Below are 23,515 nucleotides of genomic sequence, written 5' to 3'. Positions count from 1 at the left end.
AGGCGCCGCCCTCACCTTTCGGAAGGAAGGCGTTTCAACTAGGCCTACAGGTCCATATTTCTATTCCGCTGAATCAGAGAAACACAGTCATCACGTTGCAGGATTGAGCGTTGGCTCCCGTCAAGACGACTGTAGAGCTGTCGTGGAGTTCCGCCTTGTCTGACGATGGCAATGGACGCTTCCAAGTACCCTACCTGTTTTCCAGTTGCCTGTCGGATTGCGCATAAAGCAGAGAGGGGAGTAATCTGCGCCCGTCGGTCCGCTGCGGAGCTGACTACACGCTCGTGCTTAGATTAAGAGCGAGGCCGTGAAAGTGGTCTCGCGCGGAGAGGAATGGACCTCGCGCTGACACTGAATTGCTATTACCTAATATAAAGCCTTCTCCAGAGAGAAGCTTTTGTTCGAAACTCTGCCCAATTTCCATATTATTATTTTTTTGTATTCTAGGCCAAAGTGTTCCCTAATGCTCAGCGACAATTATTTACAGTTTAATATATAAGGGAGAGATTGACGTCCATGACAACGGTGCTTTCTGTGATTGTCTCGGTGACAAAACATTAATACCAGTAAGACTTCATGATCCCCCACCCCGTCTTCAGATTTTAAAGCTACCCTCCAAGGGCACTTTGTATACTGGACTCGCATTCTTAGGTGAAATAATTTCAGTAGCAAAACCGAGGAAGCGATGCTTTCACTTACAACCAACTGAAATTCTAAAGTGGAGTGGAGCACATGGGCTACAGCGTGGTATATGTTCATCTTTCTATGTGTTCTTTTGTGCGTGATGTTGCACAATTTGGAGTTGCAAGATGTGGTGATGTTAAAAGTTATTATTTCAACGGCCGTATCGCAAAATCTCCTATCATGTCGGCGCGCACATGCATACACACACGTTCGCTCGCTCGCTCCCACACCCTGCGGGTCCCTGCATAGCGTGCTGGGCCGTGATCTCGTGGGAAGGAGAGCGGAAGTAAAGTTCTATAGTTACCATCGGCGAGGGATTGTTAGTTCCGCTGGCTGAGCTCTTCCTCACGCTCCAGGCCTACAGAGAGCCTGAACCTGACTGATTGTCCTCATGAGACCCAATCAGAGACGGAACACACGGCACAGAGAGCGTCAGCACCATGGAACCTGCCCCTACCTCCCTCCCCCTGACCTCCAGTGGGTGTGTGTTTACGTGTCTGTCTTTCTTCTGGTCCATCTGTCAGTGCATCCATCTATCCCAATCATCCATATAAACTCTCTTCTCACTCTGTATCTCACAGCTGCTTTCTCTTCTTTGGCACTCGCTCTGTTACTGTCAGCTCTGCAACTGAACCTACACATGAACGTGCCTCCATCCACAAATCCTGAAGGACATCAAAACATCCTTTTCCTAAGACCAAGTGCTCAATTTACCTACATGTCAGAGATGATATATTTCAAGTGCAGCAGATCACGGGGACATATGCAAATTGTGTCCAATCCGCGCAATATACAATTCTACACAAACAATCGTCTACTTCTTATAAAGTAATAGTGTCTTGTCGGCCTGCAGAAATCTGTTGTATAGGTGCACATGATGACTGCAGGACCGGCTTATGAAGTTTTGCTTTGATTCCATGGTCAGTGTGGCGGGAGGAAGCTTAACGTCGCCACAGCACCAAGCATCTGGCTCCTCTACTGTTCTTAATGCCCAGTATCGAGACCTAAAGCTGCCAGGCTTCTCCAAAGTGTGCCGTGCAGCTAGAGGTAGACTTTCTATGGTTTCTTTCTCTCTCTCTCTCTCTCTCTCTCTCTCTCTCTCTCTCTCTCTCTCTCTCTCTTTTCTCTATTTCCCACTCTTTCATTCTTTTTATCTTTGTCTCACCCCCTGCCTGCTAGAACACAGAGCAAAAGTATTAAAAGGTGATTTGTTATAAACCTGTTGTGTTTGTGTGTATACATGTGAATGCACCTGCCCACACAAGATCATATATCAGACAGGAGTCATTGCCAAGCAACTATTGTGGATTACCATGACTGAAAGCTATACCCCAGAGGAGCTGGCACTTTAAAGCTTCAGATCATCATTATCTCCACCTTTTAACCTTATCCGTGACTTAGCCTACTTAATCACAAGTTCACAAGCTCACGGTTTTAGATTATAGGTCATTACACAACTAGTTATGTAATCGCAATTTGGCGACCTTTCAGGTGAACGAGCACACACGAACACACGCTTTGCTTTCCTCCCTTCTCAAAATTTGTACGAACGTTAAAATCTGAATACTCAACTGACAGAATAACGATTAGCGATCGATGAATGAACGAAGCCTTGCATGAAAAGTAAGGCAGGCTGCAAGGTTTCATTTTAGAGATACTATTGACGGATATGAAAACGGGACGGGCTTTAGGACCCACCGCGAGAAAAGAAAGGGAAATGTTTTACGAAGCATGGAAGTTCCATAGTGCCTCTAAAATCGCGCGCCATCCCTTGATCGGCAGGGCTGTTTCATAACGTTGTGTAATGTGGGTTATGCAGGCTAACTTTCCACGTAGTAAGAGCTGCTAACGCAAGCAGATGCCCGTGTCAGAAACGATACAGTACGCGAACGCGCCTGGTCGATGGTCGGTAGGCAGTGCGGAAGAAAGGGAGTGTAAGGGGGACAAATTTCTGCATTTAAACCGAATCACAAGGGACCCGGAGTGGAAGAGACAAAATTGGTGCGGGGGAGGTTCACATCAATATTAAACCAGAACATCTGATGGAATCCTTCTAACTGCCGCTAGCCGTTCACAATCCATTCACGGGCAACGTTTTTATAACAAACGTTCAAAGCAAATCACGGATCTGGCTCAACAAGCCTCCCGACTCGTTACGGCTTTGTGGACTCGATTACAAACGATCCAGGGCAGCCTGAAATTGGTGAGTAAAACTTTTTTTTTTCTTTTTTTTTTTAATATCGCAGCGAAATCGGAACAGTAGGCCCATATTCAGCCTGACCTCTTTGCAAATAATTCACCCAAACCTTCTCTTCAAATATGTGTCAGTGGCAAATGCACCGAGTTGGCTATCCGTGCAAGTTCACCTTTCACAGGTAGGCTGATAGTTCCCAAGCGAGCCTGACGACCGCTTGTGTCAGTGACTTCTGTGCCAAAGAACGGCTTGTTATACTGGTTAAATGTAACATATTTCGTTTGTCTCAGGGATTATATAGATGGATCTGGGTGCAATAGCAATATTGTGATAATTAACATTCATTGCACCTGTTGGTTACATCACACATTCACACGTGGACAGTCATGATGTCTTTCCATTCTTATTTAATCGAATGTCTTGAGTGTATTGAGTGTGTTGTGCTTGAAAGATGTGTCTGTATCATACAGCCTGACAAAACTGCTGTAGTTTTCTCACAAAAAATAGTGAAACATTTAATACACACCTCAGTGTCTAGCACTTAGAAATTACTTTTGTTTTTTACAGCAATTGCAACAAAACCATGTTTTGGTATTATGCATTTATCTATGTTAGCCATTGGTATTCATTTTAAACTTCTGAACAGTCTGGAAATGTTTGTACCTGTGTAATGAAAATGTTCAAATGGGGAAAATACGCCAGCATGTTTTGGAGGAAGCATTCATCAAGAGCACACTGCTGTCCTGGTCATCAAAAGCTCATCCAGTTACCTTCAAACACACTTCTTTTGATTCTTCAACTTGCCTTGTAGCCCAGAGTCCAAATCCCTGTGGCGACATACACGAGACTGGCATAACCGCTCCAAGCAGCGAAACCCCAGCGTGGAGAGTGAGCGGAGCCATGGGCACCCTGGGCCTGGCTTCTGCCCAGCCCTCTACGGCATTCCGTAATTCGGCTGCGTTAGTGGCTCTTGGTGACTATTCTTGCCCACTCCTGGTGGGTGTGACTGAATATGCTGAGGGCTTTCTCAATACGCACGTGTGTGTGTGTGTGTGCGCGTGCACGTGCACGTGCCCGTGCACGAGTGTGTGTGCATAGTCAAGACTGCACGGCCGTTTCTGGCTGGTTGTCGGACAGGAATCTATTAGCCAAGAAGGAACTGTGCAGAATGCTATTTGCTGGTCACTGATGCAGAGAAAATGTGTTTGTGCTCATTCTGAGGCTGCCAGTAAGCCTGGCACATGTGCAAGGGTTCTGTTAAAACCCTTCACAGAGGCGTGCTGTATGTCCACAGAACTACTGCAGAGAAATCCATAAGAAGGTTTTGTCTACCTGTTTTGTTAGAGAAGGAAGACTGCTCCCCTCCCCCTTATGTTAGTGCATGAGGTCAAGCTTACTACAGGGAGAAGGGGGGGCGAGGCAATGAAATTAAAAGGCAGGTAAAATTTGTTCTTCTGTTGATGAGTGTGCAGCCTGATTGGTTTGTCCCTGCTCTGTTTCTCTGGCTTTTACTCCAGGCCTATCTCATCAGAATAACCACATCTTCATCAGTAGCACTACACCGACAGTAATTTTTCGTCTGATGTTTTGCTCATCGTTTCTTCCTGTCCTGTTTCCTGTTCGTTTCAAAGCCTTGCTGACCTTGGGAATATTCCAGAATATTCCGGTGTAGAGCAAGGGGTAAACTGCAGCACCGTCACGTTGGGTTCTGCTCTCCTTCTGACTCAGCAAGAGTGGTTGCTCTAGACGTCTCTAGTAATGAGCCCCCATTACGCACCCCAGCTTTTCCTCGCTTTCGCCGGTTCCTGTAGCCTCACTCTGTTGTCACAACTGTTTCCCCATGCCTGAACAGAGTGGCCTGAATGAGCAGAAATTCACTACCTCTGTCAGACTGAGAAAGATGTGTGGGGAGTATATAACAGTTATTGACAAAAGGAGTACACCCTGTCATCTTCAAATGTGATGGGGTGATGAAGGATGAAGTGAGAGGAGGTCGCAGCAGGCCAAGAACTAAATGAGCACTTCCCACCCATCGAGCCATGCGGAGAAAAGCAACCTTAGAAAGCACTACAGGGGGGACGTGGGAGCCCATATGCTTCGTTTTCCTCCTCCTCCGGGATCTGGAATTACACATAACGTTCCCCGATGCCATGTCCTCTCTCTGTAGTGTGAGCACATGGCTTTCACATACAGCTTACATTTTCACTTTAGCCTTGCAGATGAGGGCTGCCTCTTCGTCAGAACATGTACAACGTTGCGCTAATTACATGGTAGAATAGGTGGTATAGAGTGGCGTGCGGCAATGGAGCTTGTTATTATCACCGTCACGCTGGCTGTGTTTGGGAAAGTACTGGAAGTCTGTGCACGCACCCACGTGAAGGTGTGTGTGCGTACGTTTTCATGCAGGGTGTGTGTGTGTGCGCGCTGTCATTTTTTTTACAAGGTGATGTTTTATGAATGTTTGGATGTTTTGTTAATCAGACATGCTTCAGTAAGTCTTTTTTTGCATAGTTATAATGGGTTTATGATCTTTAGTCTTTACACGGTTCTGTCATGCGATTCAGGGCATTTTTTATTGTGGGTCCAGCTCTTCATGTATTGTTGAATATCAATCATGACATTTACATACAGACTAATACTAAGACAGACACTGCAGTCATTGACATTTCTTTGTATTAAGAAATACTTTCCTTGTATTAAAAAACTTTTTTTTCTAAGAATATATTGTAATTCCCTGGTCTACAGGACTGACGATGCTGCAGTGAATTAATTTTTCTTAAATGTCCTATTGAGACTCCTGTAGAGACTCAGTGTGTTTGTTCATTAATATAAGCATTTGAGGCAGCTTACATTTTAATTTCTCTGCTTCGTTGCTTCTCTGTGAAGTTCAGTTCGTTGTCACGCTATAATGTTGCAAACACACTCGGCTCCTTTCCTTGCATTTACACAGGAATTCTTGGTGAATTCATGTCTGTTTACGCTGCAGTAGCACTTCTGTTTGCTTGACTGTCTTCCTGTCTTTTAACTCTTCTGCTTTCTCTGTCTCTCTCTCTCTCCCTCCCCCTCATTCTGTTTCTTTCTCCTGGTATTTGTCTTGTTTCACAACCATGCAACAACACACACACACACACACACACACACACACACACAAAATGCAGGTAATTAGTCCAGTCAGCCTTGTTGATCTTATTAACTTCACTCTGTGTGTGACCCCTCTGCTGTTCAGACCTTCTCTCATTCTATTTGTGGGTTAGTTGGAGACACCTCACACGCTCACCCTGCCTCTTATCAGCCTCGTACCTCCAACTCCCACATAATAATGCCTGTCTCTCCCACTCTCTTTGACAGACAGAACCCGACGTACAGGCCGCGGCACAAAAAATAACCCATGGCAACAGATCACTGTGTTGAATGCAGGCTCTGCATGTATTAAAGATACGAGACTAGAATGAGATTATATCAGGGCCTTCTGTGAGTCTGGATTATACTAAACTGGTGAAAGGTTACAGTGGCGAACAACGTCATGTGGCTGCGTTATTTTCACAAAGTAAAAATCTTTACATTGATTAGGTCATGTGCACGTCTCGATTCATTGGAACAGCAATCGACAGGCCAGGATGTAAAGGTTACTGTAGTGATTGGGTATCGCAGTTATTGACAACCCAGCGTGACCAGTGTCGCGGTAAACGGTAAGGAACAATGTAGCCTGCCGTGTGGTGCTCGCGGCTGTGCACTGGTGCCCCGTCTGGACGGTGGCAGTTGGTGGCGAGCTCCGCCCCTCTGTCCTAAACTCCTCGCAACAGGACGGAGTGAAGTCTGTGCACCTGCCCCCTGCTGAGACGCTTCTGCTTCCCAGCGTCCTCTGCTCCGAGTCCGTCCATAAATAATTCTCTCTGTGTCAGAAGGCAGAATCCATCAGTCTCACTCTGCCTCTCCCTCTGTTGAGCCCTGTCTCTCTTTAGCTCCGCCCCCTGCTCTTTCCTGCCTTCTCTCTTTGTCTTTCTTGCTGTTATGACCTGGCTTGCGTTTTCTGTCAGAATCTCTCTTCTCTTCTCTCTTTCTCCGTTTCTCCATTTTAGACATGCGGCTCGGTTGGAACGGATTGGTTTCATCGGTTCCTCTTTCGAAATGAGCTCATCCAAAACCGGCTTGCCTCGGGTCCAGACGCAGGCTTTAACATCAAGGCTGCATGCAGAGTTATCAGTCTGTGTTCACGGGCCTAGAGGAGGTTCGTGGAAGCACTCTGGAATTAATGCGCTATTAATGCGAATGCAAAGCCCTTCGGCACGAGGGTCGGCCTTCAGAATTCATTATTATTATTCATTATTACACAAACAGAGGTAAAGTATAAGCAAAGGACAGTTGTGCGAAGGATATCTGGAAGGCGGCTTAGGAAAACTGGGAAATGGAACAGACTCGGATTGATAATGAGGTTTGGTGCGCGCCCTCAGTGAGTTTCACTGAACGGATCCAGTAGCCTGCGAGAAGCTCAGGTTGGATTGGTTTGGGAAGGCATGGGGGAATAAATACTAAAAATGGAATAACATGATGTGGAAAAGGTGGGAAAGGGAAAGGTGTGGAGATTCACTGAAATTGAAGTTCTGTTTTGCAACAATCCCGTTCTGCCTGTATAAAACCACCTTTATTATGTGGCAGTAATTCTTACGTTAAGATGTCCTGCCATGGCAACCATGAGGAAAGATTAAGAGCAAGGCTTTTCTGCTGAGAACATCTCTCTGGCTAGCCTGTCCTGTTTGGATTTTGGGGGGCATGGTGTTTGTTTTTGCTCGCTCTAATAAAAAATTTTTTTTTTCTTGTTTAGTCATTTTTTACTTTAAAAAAAAAAAAAGTTTTTGTTTGTCCATAAACAACCACCCTCTTCTGAAAGAGCTGAAGATGTTTGTTCACCAAATAGGTGATTTTGCATAGTAGCTTAATTTAAATATTGTCAGCATGCACTTGTAGTTAAACATATCAGAAATTGTTTCCATATTGTAATAAATCCATAATAAATCAGAAGTAGTAATTAGGGAGTAATATGAAAGGCCCGGGGCAGGGGGGTGTTTTGTTCTGAACCGAAACGCTATACACACACTTTCTCTGCAGAAGTGTTCTGTCCCATGTCATTTTTATTGAGTGTCACTACATGAGCAACGGGCGCATGGAGCTGACAGCAGCTCCATTTCCACACTCGCTCCTCTCATAAACAGATTACGGCCAGCGGCGTTAAAACATGATCTGGCTTTGAAGAAGGCGCATAGCCATGAGTGTAGGTGCCGGGCTTTTCAAAGGTGGCGGCCTTGGAGGATGGCGCACAACACATCGGAAACGTTTGCGTATGCAGGAAAAGTCGGAAGCCACAGCAATGAATCACCAGGCTGCAGTGTGAAACTTAATACCACAGTGCAATCGTGGGCTCCTGTGTGTGTGTGTGTGTGTGTGTGTGTGTGTGTGTGGTTTGGGGAGGGGGGAGGGACACAGAGCTAGAAAGACTCCAGTAGTGCTCTAAGAATATATTCTACTTTTCTGATCGTTGAGTATATATTTTGTTTGTTATTGTTTGTAATTTGCTCATTTTGGACTCTTTTGGTTTTTGTTTTTTTGTGTTAAGTTCCCCCCTCCACTGAACTCCCTAATGCAGGCCTCTAATAGCTTAAGACTAAAAACACAAACACCCATACTCCTGCACTGTGTCCATTATGTGTTTGCTGCATCCAGAGAAACCAACCATGCTGGAATGACAAAGCAGGCTATCGTCGCCTGTGCAATGGCCCTGAACAGTGAAACATGAGCACGCTTGCTCGAGAAAAGCTATTCTGATAGCACTGAAGAGATTTCATTTCAGGAAGTAGACTCAGGCTTGCTGTAACAGTTTGTAGAGAAATGCCCCAGTAGGAAAAATCTGGTTAAACGGTCAAAGACTTTAAATGGCCAGCAGGTACTTACTGGAGCCCTCTCTTCTCCGCCTGAGGCAGCGCGGTGTCTTTTCAACGCAGCTTCTGTAGCCGCAAATGTCCGAACTGATCGGTGGGACTCTCGTCACACTGACGTGTCCGCACATGACATGCCAACTTGGCTCGAGAACGAGGCCGAGACACCTTTCTGATTTGTTCATATTTGTTCTTAATTTTTCCGGATGGCAGCACACGGGTGCGCTTTGTATGCATGTTATTTACTGCTGCCGTGGTCCGGGTGTAGAGCGAGGAAATGCACGCGTGTGCGCTGCCGCCATTGGCTACCCTCCCCTTGGGGGGCTTCACACGTGTGGGGCTGGCAACTAGCGGGAGGCATGTTGGAAGAGGACAGGCCTGGTAAATAAATGGCGCTGCCTGCAGAGTCCAGGTTGTGATCCAGATTTATGTCCACAGACGATTGTGATTCGGCAGCGACACGAGTTGGCCGCATGCTTCTGGCAGTAGTGGGAGGCGGACACTGGTCTGGGACTCAACGGAGAAAACGCCGCTCTGGGACTGTTCGGCGAGGACGTCGCTGCTGATTTTCAGATAGCTGTCGGTTTTGGTAAGGTGAGTGGCCTGAAGTGACAGATGGCTCTTGCATGAGTCCCAGGCTTGACTGCCCACTCCGCAAACCTGTCGCTGGAGAGTAGCCGGCCAAAAGAGATCCCCAAGTGAGTCGCTTTTGCTCCTTTTTCGCTTCCTGCCTGACACACACTGATTTGGCCCAATTTGACCTCCGAGTATTGGCTACTTAAATCAAGCCTGAGAGTGACGTCAGAGTAAAGACACCGCCACTATTTTTGGTAAAGTTGCTGTCCACTGTCTTCTTTTATCTTCCTGCAATTTTAATGGGCTGACTCAGTTTTCAGTTTCTTAAACACACACACACACACAGTCGTACTGAGAAACTATCTTTGGGAGCCCACGGTTATACCCACACACTCTCTGTTCCTCTAAATGTGCTTGCAGAATTGAAATGTGAAACAATATTACGTTCATTACATAATCATATTATTGCTGTATCACAGAACTTCACGTTCACAGACTTTCATCTTAGACTGATTATGAACTTACAGTTCTGAGGGTTTAAAACTTGCCTGACTGGAATGTTTTGGCAGAGTGCTGGAGAGTGCAAGTTTTCTTTTTCTTTTTTTTTTGGCTTATAATTAGGGCAACCTACCTACCTACCTTGAGAATGTGGGGTTTGGAGATAAACCCCCTTAAAGCTGTCGATTTGGATCGTAATTGAGCAAACACCCTCCTTAAGCAGGAACCGCGGGCGACTTCTGCTGGGCCCACGGCTCTAAGCCTGCACACGGGCATACAGATGTGGCGGCAGGCTGTCTGCGCTCAGGCCACAGATGGTGGTGTTGTTTTTCCACGGGGGTCTTGGCTGAGCTTTTTTTCTTTCCGTCCGCCCACAGAAGGCCGGCGCTCACCGTGCAGGAGAAGTGTTTTGGAGGAGGCAACGACTCCTTTCATAAATAATAGGCAGCATTTATTTTCCCTCCCTGACGCTGGCTGGCGTTTAGAGACTGGCGACTGGTTAAGTGTGCCCGCGGAGCTCGACGACGCCAGGCTGATCGTCTCCGAGAGCCTGTCTGAGCTCCGAAATGGCCGGATGGGGAAAACTAAGCGGGTGCCTGTGAGCCTTTCACAGCAGGAGTGACAAATCGCAGGGCTCAGGCACGCTTAGCCGGCCCTCTGTAGCCTCAAGCGAGGCAGACTGATGCGTAACCACGATGGAGCGTTAGGCTAGCAATCGCTTGCTCATTTCTTACCGAGCTCCATCCGGCATCGGTGGCCGGAGCAGGGAGCTGTTAGGATGAGCAATCGGCTCCACCGCCAGCGATAAAGTCGCATGAATCGGTGGTTTTTATGACACTGCAGAGGGGACCTGCAGTGCCACTAAAGTCCATAACCTTATCGTCCAGGCATCTGTGAAGTTAGCCTTCGTCTGCTGAAGTGAGATCGGAGGTGGTTGGTTGTAGGTCTACTTTCACTTGCGTTTTTATGCGCTTTTATTTGGGGACATCTGTTTCACTAATAAAATGCAGAATTTGAAACCTTGTGCTTCCGCTTGACATTCCCGAAGCATGTTGCGCTTGTATCGTGACAAATGTAGTCGTATCCAGCTGTTGACTCGTCATTACCAAATGAACGATGAGTTGTTTTTTGGGGGGGGGTGGTTTTGGCTGTGAAGCCCAGTGTTTCATCACGCAACACTGTGCTGAATGATAATGAACCGTCCATTGGGTCTGGTGGATGTTCAAGGTCCACCTGAGCAGTCAGTCTCATGCGTTTGCTCACGAGGCGTATTTCTTATCAGTTCATTTCCCACGCCATCTTCTTAGCCAGAAGGTCCTTGGCATACTTGGGCGGTTCGGTAATTATAGAGCCAAGCATGGGTCTCTGCCCTGTGTAGAGAGCATGCCAGATGTCTGCCGTGTGGGAAGAGGGGAATCGTCAAGCTGATTTAATTAGGTGATTAGGGATATGCTGTTGAAGTGAAGCTTGGCTCCACTACTGGAACTGGCCTGTTTTGGCTGTTTAGCACAGTGGCTGGGGACTGCCAGAATTATGCTGCACTGGTTTGAATCTGATGCAATTTTGCGTCATTTTTCCTAGAAATAATTATTTTTACAGGCACGCCTGTAGTTGAGTTCTATACCTTAGTCTCATATATAGTTACTAACTTTATAAAATTGCAATTTTAGCCACACCAATAACCCTAACCCTAGCTGACCTTAACTCATCGGCCCTGTTCAGTTGACAGCTGCTGTTCATATATGCATGAGAATTCTCTCATTTTGATCGTAATTGATTAAATTTCATATAGATATTGGGATATCCAACAAATTTTGTGTACATATAGTGCAGCCCAACAAATAAATAAGTAATTTATAGAAACTGTAATCTTTTGTCTGGTTCAGTTCTTATTGTGTGGTTTAGAAGTCGACGGTCCTTTTGTAGTAGTCTGAGCTAACTCAATACACATACTGTGTTTTTGCACAGTCATTATCTTCCTAAAGTATGCATTTATTTATTTATTTTCAAATGGATTTCAAGAGCTACTGCATGGCGGGGGGGCAGTAAATTATACATTAAGTATTGCTTTTTCAGACAAAGCATGTTCTACTCAGCAATGAATACCAAGACATGCAAAGAGGGTTTGAAACTCTTTGTTGAATCTAAACACAGACACACACACTTACACACACTCTCTCTCTCTCTCTCACACTCACACACACACACACACACACACACACACACACACACACTACCCTACCCTACCCTACCAGTTTCTTCTCTTAATTGGATTTCCATGGATGGAGCTTGCCAGGCCATGGAGAATTTGGACACGAACCAGAATGGCAAAACATGAATACACATTCAACTTCACTCATGGACATTGCGAGCGTTAATTATTATTTTGCCTGTCTGAATTTAATCACTCTCTGTGTGTGCCCTACTGCACTAAAAGGCATATTTTCAAAAGCATTTTAGAGGCTTTTAAAACTCCTATTATCAAAAGAATCAATTTCTTGTTATGCAAATAGAATCCACCTCTGACTAATCAAGATATGTTTGAACATCAGTTGAGATTTGAACTGATTATTAATTACTGAAGTAGATAAATGATGGTTAGCAGATGGCATGTTCAATAATTAACCTTTATAATAAAAAAAAAACTGCCAGTGTTGTGTTCATTAATATACCGTATTTGATTCCATGGTTTTCTCCAGTAGCTTTAAAGTAAGTTTCCTTTACTTTGCCCAGGAGCACAGATGACCCAAACCCTGGTTGATCTCAAGGGTCCTTGCCCACACTGTCAGGCAATCAGACCGACACCTAAATCCTCTGTGATCCCTGCCTCTGGACAGGTGGGGGCTGAGCTCATTAAAATCTCCTTTTCCATCAGGCACTTCTCCTGGACAGCCCTGGGAGACTGAGCATTCACCCATAATTTGGGCTTAGATCAGAATGTACCTGGAGACTGACTTGAAATGACATGGCTGGATTAGCCGGTTATGGGCACTGAATAAACATGAAGAAAGTGTTTGGGGAGCACAAAAAATGAGTTTAATGCAAGATTAATATAGTGGCTTTTGGTTATTTGTGGGGCTTTTATTTCTTCTGTTTTTGTTGCTTAGTGACGGCGACTCTGTACCTTCCGAACCTGACAGGTAGAGATGTGAAATGCTAGGCAAGACCATAGTAATTGACAGGAAGATGCAAAATTTCATCTGGTTCTTTTGAAGACTTGATCGTAAGCAGATAATAGAGGTTTAATAACATAAACACACTCAGTGATTATCTGTGTGTGTGAGGAGTAGATAGATACATAGGACCGCCTGCTCTCAAGAACGTTACAGAGAGGATACCCCCATGAGCCCATGGCCGTCTGGAAGACCTCTCGTATTTCTCCCCGTTCCTCTGGCTTGCTTCAGCTTAGTCTCTGACAACAGGGCTTGAGGGTAACTCAAGCTATAAATACATATTCACTGACTGGTGGCATAGGCGTGACGGTCGAGAGAGAGAGAGAGAGAGAGAGCAGATCTCTCCCAAGGCTCCACCCTTGTCGCATGGGCCATGTGGTGAGCGGTGGAGCGGTGGGCTGGAGGTCTTGGTGCCAAAGCCGGCGAAGGAAGGGGGAAGCCCTGGACACCTCAGCCCCTGACCGATGGACTCCTCGCCGCCACTTCTCACATTACCGTCCCCAGGACTGGATTATGTCTCCGTGCATTAAAGAGCAGCCATGGACTGACGTGTGTGTGTGTGTGTGTGTGTGTGTGTGTGAGTAAACAAACAGCAGTGACATTCCTCTGGCTCCCGCTCTCTCTTTCTTTCTTTTCTAATCCTTGGGTATCCAACCTGAAGGCGATTGAAGGTTATCTTGGGATTTGGCTTTGATCAACCCCGTGCCTGTTTTTGTCCAGACAGCTTACCGGTCGGGCTTCTGGTCGTTTCACGAGCCGCCGAGAGGGGAAGGCTGTAGTCTTGAATCCATGTTTCCGCTCCACCGCTAGTAGCGGGCACCCCTGTTTTGGCGCTAGCTGCTGTGGCTAGCCTCTGATAAGGAGAGAGAATCTGTGTGATTCAATTAAACAGGCCCAGGGATTAGGAACTCGAAATCACACCACAGAAAACGTGCGGATTAGTTCATTACACTTCCCCACACTATTAAAATGAAGGGAAAACCAGGCTCCGCACCTCTAGGGCTTTGGTGGATTTTGGGGGGGTGGGGTTACTGAACTGAAACAGTGTAATCATTTTAACTGGAACAGGACGTTAACTCTGGTAGCGTTGAATGTCTCATCACTAGACAGATCGAATTGATTAGACTCTTTCGGAACAGTTAGCCTCAGTGCAGCCAAACCTCCAGTGTGACCCCTGACCCAGACTTATGTCATGCCTCGTTCTCACACGTGAGGCCGTATTTGCTGAGAGTCTTCACCACTGATGACGGCTCTTAAAACAGGTTCAACAAAACGATCATCAGTGTTGCAATAGACTATGGGTGGGTGTGTGGGTGTGGGTGTGGGTGGGTGTGTGTGTGTGTGTGTGTGTGTCTGTGTGTGTTGGGGGATAAGTGGGCTCTGTGTCATTGGTGTGGTCATTACCTGAGCTAATCCACTCCTGGCTTTCCTCAGCATTATACTGTGTGTGTGTGTGTGTGTGTGTGTGTGCGTGTGTGTGCATGCGTGCGTGGGGGGGGTGGTCTGTGTAGAGGGGGAGAGAGAGAGGGGGAGAGAGGATGTGAGGTCAGGACAGGAAGTAATAAAGAATGTAGGGGAGGATTATGCATTTATTAAGGACCGTGCAGACTTGAGGATAACCATTCCTTGGCTGCTTAGTTGGTGTGAAACACAGCGTGTGTGTGCGTGCTAGACAGAGAGAGTTATAGCATGCTTAATTGTTGAAGTGGATGGTTGAATGAATCCTTAATTTTTTAATTGCTCCAGTGAGCCACCAATTGTAGAACAGATTCAGCATTCCACTGCATTCATATTCATATTCATATTCATATTTTTAGCTTAAATTGTTTTTACTGCCTGCCCTACCATCTCTAGAATAGTGACTTTGTGCTCGGAGTCCCTTATGCTGTCCACCACTGCCCAATCAGCACTGTTGATAGAGTTTATAGGGTTGTGTGACTGGGGCATGTTTGTGAAATCCTTTTACACACACACACACATACTCACTCTCTGACTTTGCTGCCATCTTTTAATGCAGGTGTCCATCATGGGACCAAGTACTTGGGCCTGCCATTGTTACAACTTTTCACCCTCTCCCCCCTCTCTCTCTCTCTCTCCTGATCCCTCTCTTTTTGGCTTCTCACTGGCACTCTTCCCTTCTCTCATTCCTCCATTCCAGACAGACAGAAGCAGCAGCTTACCCAGCATCTGCCCTGCTGGTTATCTCCAGGACTAGCTGCAGCAAGAGGGGGATATTGAAATACCTGTAGCTAGGACTCTCCTCCTCCCTTTCATCCATTCAGAATTCAGCTTCGGTCTGACACAAAAAAGACATAAAGCACTTTCTTGTCTCCCTTCTCAACGGGTTCGTCCAAGCCACCGTTGCGTAAAAGCTTCACACTGATACCGTTGAATCTTTGGCACTAATATTGTTCACTCTTCGCACTAATACTGCTGACTTATGTTTCTTTTGGAGTGAAGCTCTACCGTTCTTCTTTCCTTCTTTCCCGAATTGTTTCAGGCTCAGGGCTCAAGTCTGTGGACAGCAGACGGCGCACTTTTGTGCCGTGACGTATCAAATATTTGAGAATCCCGGACCGGCCCCCGTTCGGAGGCTTGGCATTTAGCCCAGTAGCCAAAACCCATTGTGTGTAAAAACACTAAAACCTGCCTTCATGTCACTCTGGAGTATTCACTGCTCTCTGATGGCAGGCGTGTAATGCTTGTAGACCGATCTGTTCTGATTTTACTGTCTGAGACATGCTCCTTAAATCATCAATGCTGAAAGTCCGCTGTCTGCCGCAGGCCTGTCGAGTCCTTCTCGATGCCCACGCTTGTGCGTGGATTGCTTGACATTCTCCTAACTGGCTCCTGTGTCTTAGAGGCAAGGTCACTGACAAACGGAGACGTTAATAATAATAACGTTAATAACGACGACGTTAATTTCTGCCTGACGCACCAAAGCCTCTGACACTTCACTGACTGCTTTTTGGATCTTTTCACTCGCTGCAGCGAATGCACATGTTTCTCAGCACAGGGCTTGTGCTTTCTGCATGATCTTAATATGGAATTGTCCACACACTGGTAGATGAGACTGCCTGAAGAGTTCAGCTTATCAGAATCTGTTATCGTAGTAGTATTGGAATGCACGTTCTTGTATGATCATGTGATAACACCTCTCGGAGCGAAGAAAGAATCAGGATGTAGTCCCTTTTCTTTGTCTTTTGGAGCTCGACCGAGTCGCCCTTCCTTGTCCTAGTCAATGGCAGCGTTGATCCCCCGATTATAATGGCCTATGCTGTGTTCTTTTTGCAGGGGTTCATCTGCTCCAGAGAGAGGAGTTACAGCCTGATGCCTTTGGCGTGAGGTGAGATCTTCCGCCACATCATCACATGTTTACTTCATACTGTCAGACTACCTGCATGCTAAACTCCCATTTTTATCATACTATCAGTCTTCTAAAACATGTGTTCGCCAATACCTTCACTTTAACATTTATATATAATATTTGAGTGTAAAATATCTCATAACCATGTATACAAAAGGGGAACGAATAGCAACACACTGTGGCTGTCTACCTTCTGTGCCACAGGCTTGTTTAGATAAAGTGTGCTTTCAGTAGTCTCTTTTCATTCCACCCTTTTGGAGGTATCTCCACAGTGTAGATTTACTTTCAGCTCCACTGATCTCCACACAGACAGGCACACCAGCTGATCAGCACGGTCTCGCTCCACTCCCAGCTGGGCTGGACGCGCAGCCGACCCCTTGCTTTCCGCCGTCGGGTCGCATTCGCTCTGCAGCCACTCGTGACCGGGCTATCCGTCACATTCCACTCAGCACCCATTCAGCCTGTCAGAGTGCCTCTCTTCCCTGATCCTGGCCAATTAGGAGGCTTGTAGTGACGTGATAGGGCTGCAGGGAGACTGTAGACTTTGCACTGTTAAGGGTCCTACCAAGCTCTTAAGAGCCTAGTGGATAAATTTATGTGCACATGCTTTGTCCAAAGTAGGCTTTTGGGTTTTTTTGGTTTTGTTTTATTTTTGTGCTTTGATTTGATCAGATCTGCAAATATACATTATTGGCTGTAACTGCAAGATTTCTAAGAAACTGGTTGTAAAATGGTAATTATTTATGGCACCTTGTATTTACAATCCAGTGCTGGATAGCTGAATAGAAGCAGAATACACCAAAATAAGCAATGCTAATATTTCCTTAAAGCCACAGGTTAGGCACCCTATTTTGGTCCATCTCCGAATGTGGGGTCCTGCTACTTCTATCTTACTCCAGAATTGCAGAATCGAAGGTGCCACCCCCGTATTCCCACCACCCACTCAGTTCTCCACCTCAGTAAATTCTACTAGTATCGGTGCGGTGCCTGTAGGCCTGGCTTGGCATGGACTCTAGATGTGCTGTTTGGATATGCGCCTCTTTTCCCTGCAGGTAGGTCATGCAGTATGAGATGCTAAGCTGTGTTTATTGGATTTATATCCCACCAAAAAAAGCTCTCCTACCCGGAGTGACACAGAGCAGAGGATGCTGGGATATGCATGAGGGGGTGGGCACATACTATCAGGGGACTTTCTAGGTCACGTAGTACCATATGTCGCCCGGGTGATCACTTGTTCCCCTTCAGTTTCCTCTCGTGGGTGATGTCACCATAGGTCAGAGGTGCCTGAGCCAAGTTGTAATGTCTGGTTAAACAAGCGTGCTTACAAATGAACCGAATGACATCTAATGACCTGCTGCCCGTGTGCGTTGAGAGCGCCTTCAATAGCGTCCTCGTTTGTGTCATGTCACCTTTTGTCCTTTGTCTTATTCCTCTTTGTGTGAAAGGACGTCTACAGCACGTCTTTCCTCTGCTCTGATGCTCGGTGTCTTACGGAGTTCTCACTAATGTCACTAAGCCTGTTGAACCAAGTAACATAAGAAGAAACATTCTTCTGTTCATGTCTGATGCATGCAGGACTTAAGTTAGACCACATTTTTGGCTAAAACCTAAACCTGTACCTGAAATGTCTGTAGCTTGCAACAGGCAAGGTTACAACAGTCTCCTAAGATTGCAAGGAATACCAAATACGTACACCTACGTACACATGGTTTTGCATCTGAATAGTGGTAGTAGCACTGCGTGTGTAATTCTGAGCAGTTCCAAGTGGCTCGTGTGATCGGAGCTTGTATGTTTATAAAGCTGCATCTCTTCGGACCCAAACCGAATCTATTCCTTGGTTGCCTTTGATGCTTTTTAATTACTATTTATACCCAGTATTATAGCAGGTTCAAACCTGCAGATGTCATTTAAGGTGCTCAGGTGAAAAGTACAGCCTGCAATTTGTGTGAACGTCAAGGTTGCCTTGGCATGGCTGGTTGTCTGGGCAACGGAAAGACCACCCGGCGTGAATGAAGTGCGGTGGGCAGGTCACAATATTCTCTCCGACCGATCGGCCGTCAGAGGCGTTTGTGTTATGCAACCTGCGGTGGTGTAAGAGAACGTATGAAAAGAGAGAGGGTTGTTTTTGGTTTTTGGTTGTTTTTTTTTTAACTGTCCTCTATAAATGTCGTGGTTTTTGGGTTTTTTTTGGTCTCTGTTTTTTAGTCTCTGCGAAAACAGGAGAAAGCTGTCTTCTGTGAGTGTTTACAGACTTACCAAGTCTAGAGGAGAACATAAGTTTAATCGAGGCTGATTTCATTCCTTTTTTTATGTGTGTGCGTACACGTATACCCATCTTCTGCATATATGCGCATAAACCAGTGGCCATCCTATGGCTTCTAATCACATGCCTAATGCTTCTTCACAAAGCTGCAGTTTGGCCATGGCTGGACCTTTTCCTGAGGTTCCTTCGTGAAATATTTGCTCAGGGACTTTACTGCCTAAGGCCCAAACCGAGCTCTGATGCGACATCGAGACGGAGTAATGGTCCTGTTTCCTGCTGATGTGCGTGCAATCGGGACGCATTGGCGTGTGACCTGAGGCGTCCTACGCTTGCTGGGAAATTGTCCCGGGGGACCACGGAAAACGAGAGGAGCCCTAAGCATCCTATGCATTTTGGGTAACCTTGAGTTCTTGTCGAGAGATGGAGAGAGACTGACATGATATGCCCTGAATCTGTCTAATTGAGTGTGGGTCTCCTGTCATTTCATGTTAGAAGCTTGAACATTGTGTTTTTGAAACCGGCCTCCTAGCTTAGTCATTCAGTCCATCTGCTTTTTATTTTCTGTCTGTAGGAAACCAGGAGGAAATCTTCTCTGCCATGAGACAGGGAACTGGGAGGTTTTTCATCTTTTTATTTTAGTTACATGTGAGTCATTTGATTTGCCTCATTCGCCAAAGTATTCCTTGGCAACGACTGGGTTTGTCCTCATCACATTTCAAATTGATTAGTAATAATTTTCGATGAGGGGTGTTTGAAGTGCTTGAAGGTGGGCTAACGAGATTATGCAATACCCCATCTCATTCCCACTCACCCCCCTCTGAGTTTGAAGAGCAATTTTCTTTTTGTGAGCTTGAGCTATTGTTTCCCAGATAAAAAGACAACGGCACTGCCAGGCTCTGCGTCCATTTTGCCGCGTATAACGTCTGTGACCACCGCAGAACTGAGAGAGCGAGAACGACGCTTGATTTTAGGAGAAGCCCTAGTAAGAGAACCTGATGGTACTAGTTACCGTTAGCAACAGGTTGAACCATGTACATGCTTCGAAACTTTGAAAGTGAGCAAAGTTGCATTCAGGATTCCTATGAAAAAAGGGAGATGAAAGTGAATTTGTACAGGCGTGTGTGTGTGTGTGTGTGTGTGTTTGGGTGGGTGGGTGGGTCAGTCGTATGCATCTGTTCATGTTCAGATGGTGGTACAGGTCATTTGCTTTCCTTCCTTTTTCCCAATTAGCCCATTATGGGTGGGTGACCTCATTGGTCCATCACTGTGGTGGGCTGTCCCACAATAACCACTGTGACTGCTTACACAACAAGCCTGGGTTTATTCTGCAGGCTGTGTAACGTAATCTGCACAACAACATTCATTCAGGACTTCTCGGTCTGAAGCTTGTGGCAAACTGACCACTGTGTCGAAAGAGACACACACACACACAATTGCACATCCGAGTGTGGAAGAACACGTCCCGTCCATCTGCGCATCGTGTTGTGCGCCATTGGCAGCTAGACTGACCAAGACCTCGCCTTCCACACCGATGGACGCGTGTTGCTGTTAGCTGCCCAGTCAGCACTGCAGGCTGTTTTGGAGTTACATTCTTGGTTTTATGGGTTACATCTTTGTGAGGATGATGGTCTGCTGAAGGTGCTCTTTGGTCTTTCTGGTTACATCTTTGTGAGGATGATGGTCTGCTGAAGGTGCTCTTTGGTCTTTCTGGTTACATCTTTGTGAGGATGATGGTCTGCTGAAGGTGCTCTTTGGTCTTTCTGGTTACATCTTTGTGAGGATGATGGTCTGCTGAAGGTGCTCTTTGGTCTTTCTGGTTACATCTTTGTGAGGATGATGGTCTGCTGAAGGTGCTCTTTGGTCTTTCTGGTTACATCTTTGTGAGGATGATGGTCTGCTGAAGGTGCTCTTTGGTCTTTCTGGTTACATCTTTGTGAGGATGATGGTCTGCTGAAGGTGCTCTTTGGTCTTTCTGGTTACATCTTTGTGAGGATGATGGTCTGCTGAAGGTGCTCTTTGGTCTTTCTGGTTACATCTTTGTGAGGATGATGGTCTGCTGAAGGTGCTCTTTGGTCTTTCTGGTTACATCTTTGTGAGGATGATGGTCTGCTGAAGGTGCTCTTTGGTCTTTCTGGTTACATCTTTGTGAGGATGATGGTCTGCTGAAGGTGCTCTTTGGTCTTTCTGGTTACATCTTTGTGAGGATGATGGTCTGCTGAAGGTGCTCTTTGGTCTTTCTGGTTACATCTTTGTGAGGATGATGGTCTGCTGAAGGTGCTCTTTGGTCTTTCTGGTTACATCTTTGTGAGGATGATGGTCTGCTGAAGGTGCTCTTTGGTCTTTCTGGTTACATCTTTGTGAGGATGATGGTCTGCTGAAGGTGCTCTTTGGTCTTTCTGGTTACATCTTTGTGAGGATGATGGTCTGCTGAAGGTGCTCTTTGGTCTTTCTGGTTACATCTTTGTGAGGATGATGGTCTGCTGAAGGTGCTCTTTGGTCTTTCTGGTTACATCTTTGTGAGGATGATGGTCTGCTGAAGGTGCTCTTTGGTCTTTCTGGTTACATCTTTGTGAGGATGATGGTCTGCTGAAGGTGCTCTTTGGTCTTTCTGGTTACATCTTTGTGAGGATGATGGTCTGCTGAAGGTGCTCTTTGGTCTTTCTGGTTACATCTTTGTGAGGATGATGGTCTGCTGAAGGTGCTCTTTGGTCTTTCTGGTTACATCTTTGTGAGGATGATGGTCTGCTGAAGGTGCTCTTTGGTCTTTCTGGTTACATCTTTGTGAGGATGATGGTCTGCTGAAGGTGCTCTTTGGTCTTTCTGGTTACATCTTTGTGAGGATGATGGTCTGCTGAAGGTGCTCTTTGGTCTTTCTGGTTACATCTTTGTGAGGATGATGGTCTGCTGAAGGTGCTCTTTGGTCTTTCTGGTTACATCTTTGTGAGGATGATGGTCTGCTGAAGGTGCTCTTTGGTCTTTCTGGTTACATCTTTGTGAGGATGATGGTCTGCTGAAGGTGCTCTTTGGTCTTTCTGGTTACATCTTTGTGAGGATGATGGTCTGCTGAAGGTGCTCTTTGGTCTTTCTGGTTACATCTTTGTGAGGATGATGGTCTGCTGAAGGTGCTCTTTGGTCTTTCTGGTTACATCTTTGTGAGGATGATGGTCTGCTGAAGGTGCTCTTTGGTCTTTCTGGTTACATCTTTGTGAGGATGATGGTCTGCTGAAGGTGCTCTTTGGTCTTTCTGGTTACATCTTTGTGAGGATGATGGTCTGCTGAAGGTGCTCTTTGGTCTTTCTGGTTACATCTTTGTGAGGATGATGGTCTGCTGAAGGTGCTCTTTGGTCTTTCTGGTTATATCTTTGTGAGGATGATGGTCTGCTGAAGGTGCTCTTTGGTCTTTCTGGTTACATCTTTGTGAGGATGATGGTCTGCTGAAGGTGCTCTTTGGTCTTTCTGGTTATATCTTTGTGAGGATGATGGTCTGCTGAAGGTGCTCTTTGGTCTTTCTGGTTATATCTTTGTGAGGATGATTGTCTGTTGGCCTGTTGAAGGTGCTGTTACAACTCACCTGCTAAAGTGGAGCAACACTAGCAACATCAAGGTCATAGTCAGTTCACACTGAAACCATGTATGACACATAGATATACTAGATAAAAGTGTCTGCCAAATACTGAAAATGTCAATTATTTATTTTTTTCTTTGTCTGTCTCTCTCTCTCTCTCTCTCTCTCTCTCTCTGTGTTCTCTTTCTCACCAGTTTGTAGTCCCAAGCTGGGGGGGCGGGGCTCGCAGTTGATGAGAACATTCCACACACTCCTCCCTCCCTGCCTCTGAGCTCTACCCACAGCCCCATCTCCATGGCGATGAGCAGCGACCCTGGCTGCGCGCAGGCTGACCTGGACCCCGACTCCTCCCAGGATGAGGTTGCCGACAAGATGGCCGCCATCATCATAACGGATCCAACCACCAGTGGCCTGAGGAATGGGGCAGGGCTCAAGAAGCCTCCTCCCCGACGGCCACACCTCTCTGGCAGGAAGATGTCGCTACAAGAGAGAGGGACGTACCTGTCAGCCGGGGGTGGGGCAGAACGGTTCTTGCACATTTCACCACGGGTCGCCCGCCAGCCCACCGTCGAGTCCAAGCGCGTGTCCATCTCAGACGCACAGGTGATTTCTTCCAGCACGCACACACACACACACACACACACACACACACACACACACACACACACACACACACACACACAAAATGGTTCTACTTTTATGATGCTGTAATGAAGGAGGCAAACACTCAAGAAAGAGAGGATCCCAATGCAGAAGGATTTACTTGGTTTATAGAGTAGCCTGGGACTGAAGGGAGAGGTTTCTGGATCCTGAATGTAGCAAGACCTGTACGGGGGAGTTAGCAGGTCAGGCCAGTCCAAGATCGAAAATGAGGAGTAGAAGCCGGGTGGTGTCTGGTGGTAAGGCAGGAGGCGGCCAGAGTTCGGTAACCAGGACAGATAAAATGTACAGGAAAGACTTGGTATTCACTTCTGACCAATGCATTTCTTTATGTATTATGAAGCCAGCAATTGGAAGTTTTAAACCAACCACCAGACAATGGGCACATTTTCTCTGAACACATTTTATTTACTTCAAGCACATTAAAGCTGAATAGAGCTCATTTGTCATGTGGTACCTTTGTGTTAACTGTAGTGTTAGAATGTGTGTCAGTGTGTTTGAGCGTGACACACATTCTAACACGGGTCATGCTCTACCATGCAGAATTCTGTGGTGGGTGTTGCTTAAAATTTAACAAGGCAGTGGCTTTATTCAGTTTTCTGTTC

General features: G+C 46.2%; 1 protein-coding gene across 5 annotated transcripts in view; it reads left to right on the top strand.

The window, feature by feature from the left end:
* The first annotated feature begins 2,402 nt into the window (after positions 1-2,402).
* camkk1a (calcium/calmodulin-dependent protein kinase kinase 1, alpha a) overlaps positions 2,403-23,515 on the top strand; it is a 48,087-nt gene continuing 26,974 nt past the window's right edge. For 2 of the 5 annotated variants that reach the window (XM_027020581.2, XM_027020577.2), the window contains exons 1-3: positions 2,403-2,887; positions 16,350-16,401; positions 22,445-22,853. In XM_027020581.2, coding sequence (XP_026876382.2) covers positions 22,545-22,853 — 309 coding nt within the window. In that variant the 5' untranslated portion in view covers positions 2,403-2,887; positions 16,350-16,401; positions 22,445-22,544. Of the gene's footprint in view, positions 2,888-9,246; positions 9,403-16,349; positions 16,402-22,444; positions 22,854-23,515 lie in introns of all 5 variants that reach the window. The other 3 variants (XM_027020578.2, XM_027020580.2, XM_027020579.2) reach the window with 3 other exon arrangements.

Source organism: Electrophorus electricus, chromosome 6 (assembly GCF_013358815.1).
Source record: "Electrophorus electricus isolate fEleEle1 chromosome 6, fEleEle1.pri, whole genome shotgun sequence".
Classification (NCBI taxonomy): domain Eukaryota; kingdom Metazoa; phylum Chordata; class Actinopteri; order Gymnotiformes; family Gymnotidae; genus Electrophorus; species Electrophorus electricus.
Note: the sequence above shows the minus strand (reverse complement) of the source record. Positions and strands in the feature narration are given on the sequence as shown.